General features: G+C 44.5%; 2 protein-coding genes across 4 annotated transcripts; one reads left to right on the forward strand and one right to left on the reverse strand.

Annotated features, from left to right (window-relative positions):
* Positions 1–814: 814 nt before the first annotated feature.
* Positions 815–3570, forward strand: LOC123092490 (protein disulfide isomerase-like 5-1). Of its 2 annotated transcripts, NM_001405796.1 has the most exons (5): positions 815–1077; positions 1478–1536; positions 1634–1809; positions 2757–2818; positions 3312–3570. In NM_001405796.1, the coding sequence occupies exons 1-5, from the start codon at positions 949–951 to the stop codon at positions 3354–3356; spliced, it is 471 nt and encodes a 156-aa protein (NP_001392725.1). In that variant the 5' UTR covers positions 815–948; the 3' UTR covers positions 3357–3570. The 2 variants fall into 2 exon arrangements, with proteins under 2 accessions (NP_001392725.1, NP_001392724.1); NM_001405795.1 differs by lacking the exon at positions 3312–3570 and having other exon boundaries at positions 2757–3083.
* LOC543386 (elongation factor 1-alpha-like) lies at positions 3311–6871 on the reverse strand (the record flags this gene model as incomplete). 2 transcript variants are annotated; one of them, NM_001405793.1, is made up of 3 exons in its annotated part: positions 6611–6837; positions 5504–5993; positions 3311–4910 (listed from the first exon to the last, which is right to left on the reverse strand). In NM_001405793.1, exons 1-3 carry the CDS (start codon positions 6772–6774, stop codon positions 4029–4031), a joined length of 1536 nt encoding a protein of 511 aa, NP_001392722.1. In that variant the 5' UTR covers positions 6775–6837.
* Positions 6872–7141: the final 270 nt, after the last annotated feature.

Raw genomic sequence — 7141 nt, forward strand, 5'->3', positions numbered from 1 at the left:
AACTGTGGAAGACGAACTAAATGGAAGACGAAGATGCTTGCCGAGACGAGATGCATGACAAGTATGGTTGTCTGTTTTATCACAAGAGAAAGAAAATCTTGCATCATTATGTGAAGTGCAGCGGAGCCCGGATGGCCAAGGCGTGCGTGCCAAAGGTCAACCTCGACAGAGAGGGCGACCGGTCCAGTAGTGGAAGATGATGATAGCTGGACGGGGTAGAGATCGCCAGGACTGTCACATCGATGCAGAATTATCCGAGTGCATGCATCCTGAACTGAGAAACCAACTCCATCAAATTTCATAGTTACAAAATTGTCACGGGTAAAGGAACAGACAGAGACTAGATCTTTGATAAGGTTAGGCTAATGTTTTTTTTTTGGTGGCTGCTCAGGAAGTGCCGAAGGCAGGTGAAGGATGTTGGTGCCGAGTTTAGGGGATTCTTCAGTTTTGATTGTAAATTATTATTTCTGACTGGTGTTTGTTTGTGCAAAAGCTAGCTATCTGATGCCATTAACGTGACTTGTAATATGATCTTTATAATATAATTTTTTAAAAATATATTTATGGTATGAATGAAACACGTATTATCATGATAATTTTTTTGACAACAGTAGACCCTTTTTTCTCGGAGCAAATAAAGCCGATGAATAATATGAACTGCCTCACTGTGGCTGACGGCCTCTGGCAAAGCAAGAAGGCGACAACAAGCTCAAAAAAAAAGGCGACGACAGGGGCCCACGTCCGGTCCGGAGGCCCAGGTTCCACATGCTTTCTTTTTTTTTTTCCTTTTTTGGAGGTCAGGGCTATGCTTAAACCCGTGTCATCGTCTATCCTAGCCCGACCCGGCCCGGACCGGCCCAGTGAAATACTACATCGACCCACCCCGGCTAGCGTATCGGCCTTCTCCTTGTCTCCCCGTCGTCGCTGTGGCCGTCCTCCGATCGAGCCATGGATCCGGCGCGCCGCTCCCGCCTCCCTACCCATCTCCTGCTGGTGGCCGTGACGTTACTCGCGGCCCTGGCCGCGCGATCCGGCGCCGAGGTCATCACCCTCACCGAAGAGACCTTCTCCGACAAGGTACCGACTGCTTTCCCCTTCTCGTGTCTCTCCCCTCTTCCACCTCCCCATCGAGATATAATAGTAGTAGTACTCTAAGGCACGCCGCAGACCCAAGAACAGCTGAATTTTCGACTTATCACTTGGCTACGCTGGGATGCAGTGTAGCAGGCGGTGTGCTTAGTTACTGACATGTGGCCGTTTCCCAGATTTGCTACTGATTCCAGCATGATTTCTTAATAATAAACCGATAGATCATTATTCCTGGTGTATTAATTGTCCCAATCACGGAAGGTTCCGTGTTTAGATGCGGCGCGCCATCTCAATTTTGAACTCCTGTTTTGGTTCGAGTTACTTCGCTGCAATGCTTGTGCACTGCCGTTGCTTAATCCAGCTTGGATTTTCTCTCTCTTGTGTTTAGATAAAGGAGAAGGACACAGTGTGGTTTGTGCAATTCTGCGTCCCTTGGTGTAAGCACTGGTAAGCTCTACATGCCGTAGTGGTGACATGGATATATCAAGTACAATGCAATTTTTGACTAATTTCTGCTAAACACGGATGCCTGCTACATTTACAGCAAGAGCCTAGGAACTCTTTGGGAGGACCTTGGGAAGGTTATTGAAGGTACGGATGAAATTGAGATCGGAAAAGTTGATTGCGGTGCAAGCAAACCAGTCTGCTCAAAGGTGGACATTCATTCATACCCAACATTCAAGGTGTTCTATGATGGCGAAGAAGTTGCAAAATATAAAGGTAATCCCTCTCACATCTTACTTCTGTTTGACAAGGACAACATAAACTAGATACTACTACCATGAAAACCATGTTGGAATCTATTGCATGTGGTTCAGTACTCTTGGAATGGCGATAGATTTTAGAAACCAAAACCACACTGTTGACTTGTATTGTGAGAGTAGGGCATGACTCTTAAAAGATTAAAACCTCTGAACTTGAACCAAAAGGTTGGAAAAGATTACATTTTAGGCGCGATTTTCGTATATAGCAGGATCCGCTAATGCGGAAAATTTAGAATTTCTTTTTTGGACCAGCCGTGACTTGGATGTTACTGATATACTCCTCCATTCACAAATATAAGATTTTCTAACTTTTGTCTGAATTGGATGTATATAGACACTGGGTTTGTTACACTCATTTCAATGTGGTCCATATTGAAATATCCAAAACATCTTATATTTGTAATCGGAGGGAGTATCAGCTAGTTCTTAACAGCAGAGGTGACAATATTTCATAACTAAATAAACAACATGAGGGAGGAAAACTTTGTGTACAACTTTGCTCACATATCATTCTATTTTATTTTTTGCTTTTATTGGTCATGAATGCGTGCTTTTTCAATATTCTATTAGTCATCATGTTGCTCCACCTGTTGGATTTGTTGTGGTACTTTGTTCATGAAAATGCTATTCTATACTTCTATGGCGAGTCTCCACTTTCAACCATCAATTCATAATCCTGGACTGTATCATGTCCCTGAAGTTGATTTAATGTAACAGTTACAGTTTTCTTGTACTGTCATTTGGCATCACCGCTCAAAAGATCATATGCAGTTTGGCAATAAATTTTTCGCTGCATTTTCTTTGTATACACACAGTTTGTCCCATTATGTATGATTCTTTATTTTGAAAATATTCGTCTAGTAAGTGCTCAATGCCTAATCCAACTACTCAATGGCATTGCAGGGCCTAGGGACGTGGAGGCTCTCAAGACCTTTGTGTTGAAGGAAGCTGAGAAAGCAGGAGAGGTGAGGCTTGAAGATGAGCTATAGGTGTTCGTAGCAGGCACATGCCGATAGACGACGATACTCCGGTCAAGCAACTTTGGAATGCTGCTCGACCTGTTTAAAATTTTCGACCGAGTTGGCTTGTACTGCCGCCTCCTGGCGCTTGTGGCTAACTTAGAATGGTACTAGGTCAGGTGCAAGAAGAAAACATTTTTGTAACTTTTAACCTTTTCAACTCAGTTAGATGAACCTGCTCGGTGCAAACAGTTTTCGAAAAGCTATTTTGCGGGCTTGGGCTTAACTTTGATGTATACAAGATACACCATGTCCTATTCGGTGACCTAAAGACAAAGACTAGAAATTTCACTGGACTAAGCAAAACAGAAAAAATGCTTAACTCGAATTGCTAAACTCGACATGACACTTTAGAACGGTCTTATTCCCTCCATAAAGAAATATAGTTATGTTTAGATCACTTGTAGTAATCTAAAAGCTCTTATTTATTTTTTTACAGAGGGGTACTATACATCAGCTTTTCAAAACTTTGGCACCAAGGTGAGGATGTACCGCCGGCTGGCTGGTTCCGGCTTGGTGCTGCGCTACTCCGCTTCCACATTTCACCAGTAGGCCTGTACATGGAGCCCCCCAACCCTAATTACATGTTTTTCTAAATTGAAATACAAAAACGTCTTTGCACTCTATTTTCCTCCGTTGTACTGGGTGTATGCTAATTATTTTGCACCATTTATTTGCGCATTAGTTCAGATTTGATTGTAACGAACTGCATTTTACTACATGGCTGATCTTTTGGCTTGAAAACAGATCAAAGCCTATGATTTTTGCCAAAAATTTCGTAGTTAGTACTATCCAAGCAAGCCCCAACATTTTGGTCATGCCTCTATTAGCCAAACATATTTTGGTAGGCCTAGATGGGGATCAATCCAAGCAGATCTGAGAATGAAAACAACCTGCTATTATCACGACAAAAGAACACCAAAGGCTTCAAAGAGAAACAGCAGCTAAGACTAAAAGTAGCAGCCTAACATTCCAAAGCAGAGGATAAAAATGAGTAGTCTCAGAAGCTTCCATGTTTTGCCAAAAGCCAAAATTAACGACAGTACTCAAATGACACATCAACAGGGCGCATATCACACGGCGCTAACAGTAGCAAAACTTGCACTAAACTACTAGAGATCTCAAAAGCAGACATAGATGGATTCAGGTAAACGCCTCATTTCTTCTTGATGGCAGCCTTGGTCACCTTGGCGCCGGTTGGGTCCTTCTTCTCCACACCCTTGATGACACCAACAGCCACAGTTTGCCTCATGTCACGGACAGCAAAACGACCAAGAGGTGGGTAAGTAGCAAAGGTCTCCACAACCATGGGCTTGGTGGGAATCATCTTCACTATGCCAGCATCACCATTCTTGAGGAACTTGGGCAGGGCCTCCAGCTCCTTACCAGATCGCCTGTCGATCTTGGTCACCAGCTCAGCAAACTTGACAGCAATGTGCGAGGTGTGGCAGTCCAGCACTGGGGCGTAGCCGTTGCCAATCTGACCAGGGTGGTTCATGATGATGACCTGGGAGGTGAAGTTGGCTGCCTCCTTGGCAGGGTCATCCTTGGAGTTGGATGCAACAAAACCACGCTTCAGATCCTTCACGGCAACATTCTTGACATTGAAGCCAACGTTGTCACCAGGAAGCGCCTCCAGGAGAGACTCATGGTGCATCTCAACGGACTTGACCTCAGTTGTCAGACCAGTGGGACCAAAGGTGACAACCATACCAGGCTTGATGACACCAGTCTCAACACGGCCAACAGGCACAGTTCCAATGCCACCAATCTTGTAAACGTCCTGGAGGGGAAGACGGAGGGGCTTGTCTGAGGGCCTCTTGGGCTCGTTGATCTGGTCAAGCGCCTCAAGAAGGGTTGGGCCCTTGTACCAGTCAAGGTTGGTGGACCTCTCAATCATGTTGTCACCCTCAAACCCAGAGATGGGGACGAAGGGAACCTTGTCAGGGTTGTAGCCGACCTTCTTCAGGTAGGAAGAGACCTCCTTGACAATTTCTTCATAACGCGCCTTTGAGTACTTGGGAGTGGTGGCGTCCATCTAAAAACATAACAGTAGAAGGACATCTTTAGTTAAATGATACTCAGAGCTACGATGGAACTGTAAGATATTGCGAACAGATAACAGCAAGAGACTTTATTATACTATTATAACTAGCATAAACAATCAGAACAATCAACTAGCACAGCAGTACAAATCACAGAGTGAGAATTAAACATTAGAACAATCAACTAGTTACAGGAGTACAGGATAACAACAGACATATTTACATTGTGGTTAGTAAACATATGATGATTAATTAATTCACATCCAACTCAATACACCATTTAATATTACATTTAGATTCATACAGGTAGAAGCTGGTGTATCCAAATGTACTACAGAAAACATACAATTAGACCACTACAATCAAAATGTGTACAGCAATATGAAATTAAGCAATTGTTTCAGAGCATGTGTACATGTTTGTTAAAATCAAGCAATTGATTCAGAGCATGTGTACATGTTAGTTAAAATCAAGCACTCAGATAATATAACAACCTCAAATAAGTCTACCACACAAGTAGCAACATCTACACAAAGTAATATGGTTACATGGCCTATCAGGAATGAAGATTTTTCACAAGTTATACCTTGTTGCAGCAGCAGATCATCTGCTTCACTCCAAGAGTGAAAGCAAGGAGGGCGTGCTCACGTGTCTGGCCATCCTTGGAGATACCAGCCTCAAAACCACCAGTGGTGGAGTCGATGATGAGAACAGCACAGTCAGCCTGGGAGGTACCGGTGATCATGTTCTTGATGAAGTCACGGTGACCAGGGGCATCAATGACGGTGCAGTAGTACTTGGTGGTCTCGAACTTCCAGAGAGCAATATCGATGGTGATACCTCTCTCACGCTCGGCCTTGAGCTTGTCAAGCACCCACGCGTACTTGAAAGACCTCTTGTTCATCTCAGCGGCTTCCTTCTCGAACCTCTCGATGACACGCTTGTCAATGCCTCCAAGCTTGTAGATCAGGTGGCCAGTGGTCGTCGACTTGCCAGAGTCGACATGGCCAATGACCACGATGTTGATGTGAGTCTTCTCCTTACCCATGGCTGGTGGGTAGAGGTAAACTACCCAACTGCGACACAGAAAAAAGATTATTAAAACTAACGGACACAGGGAATCATCATGTGGACAAGTGACATAAACTGATAGATCAAATATCTTAGCTAACCCGTGACGGTAAACGGTAAAAAGATGGTTTAATAAGATGCTATGACGGTTAACAGTAAAAAGATGGTCTAATAAGATGTTATTACACCTCCAGCATATCATGCAGAAGCCATAACTAGATCTCGGCAACACCACCAGGGAACGACAAAAAAAACGATGGAGCGACATATAAATATTCCACACGACTGTAATCTGTGCATCCTACGAACTAAAAGTATACGTCCATGGACCGATAAATATACGAACAAGGAGCAGAGATGATTCGGTATTGCGAGCTTGCAATTGCGCTAACAAATTAGGAACATGACCCTAGCAAACTACGGATCAAGGCAACAGTATTAGCGGAGAGCCCTTCAAAGTAGAAACGGAAGAACGATCCGCTCGAAAGGCTCCTAATACTCCAGCGGCTCGCACGCTACGGGCAACTAAACAGAAACTGAGACATGCGCGTAGATCTAGAGCTTCTCGGCAGCCATGGACAACGCATCTGAAAAGAGAAGGGAACTGGATCGGGAAACTGACCTCGAAGAAGAAGAACGAAGGGAGGGGAGGCGGCGGCGGGAGGAGATTGAGGATGGGGGTGGGAGAGCGGAATGCCTCCCCTCTTTATATTGGCAACGGGGGTTGCTAGGGTTCCTTCCTGGCCGTCTGATCCATGTCTGATGGCTGTCGTTGCAGGAAATCATGGCCGCTCGGTTTTGATCGTACGAATGAGATGTTTTAGGCGGTAATGGCGTGTTTGGACATTGCGCGGCCGGCAAGTTCCCTGTCCTGGATTCCTGGGGATCCGGTTACCGACTTTCGTACTTGAAGGCACGAAGTGGATTAGCTCATTCATATAACTAAAAAAAACTACTCAAGTGTTTTTTGACATTGTAGTAATATTATAAACAAGCACAATGTGGTTGGATGGTTAGAGGGACTGTGGTATCCACAACCCACCAGGGTTTAAATCCTGGTGCTCGCATTTACTGGATTTATTTCAGGATTTCCGGCGATGCGCATTCAGTGGGAGGAGACGTTCCCGTCGATGACGAAGTGCCTACGGTGACT

The sequence above is a fragment of the Triticum aestivum genome, chromosome 4B (assembly GCF_018294505.1).
Source record: "Triticum aestivum cultivar Chinese Spring chromosome 4B, IWGSC CS RefSeq v2.1, whole genome shotgun sequence".
Classification (NCBI taxonomy): domain Eukaryota; kingdom Viridiplantae; phylum Streptophyta; class Magnoliopsida; order Poales; family Poaceae; genus Triticum; species Triticum aestivum.

What these genes read in the sequence shown, in the direction of transcription:
- LOC123092490 (NM_001405796.1), top strand. Translation starts at nt 949, where the DNA reads ATGGATCCGGCGCGCCGCTCCCGCCTCCCTACCCATCTCCTGCTGGTG. An exon ending in AAGAGACCTTCTCCGACAAG is followed by an intron (nt 1,078 to 1,477) that starts GTACCGACTGCT and finishes TCTTGTGTTTAG; the next exon opens with ATAAAGGAGAAGGACACAGT. An exon ending in AGAAGTTGCAAAATATAAAG is followed by an intron (nt 1,810 to 2,756) that starts GTAATCCCTCTC and finishes ATGGCATTGCAG; the next exon opens with GGCCTAGGGACGTGGAGGCT.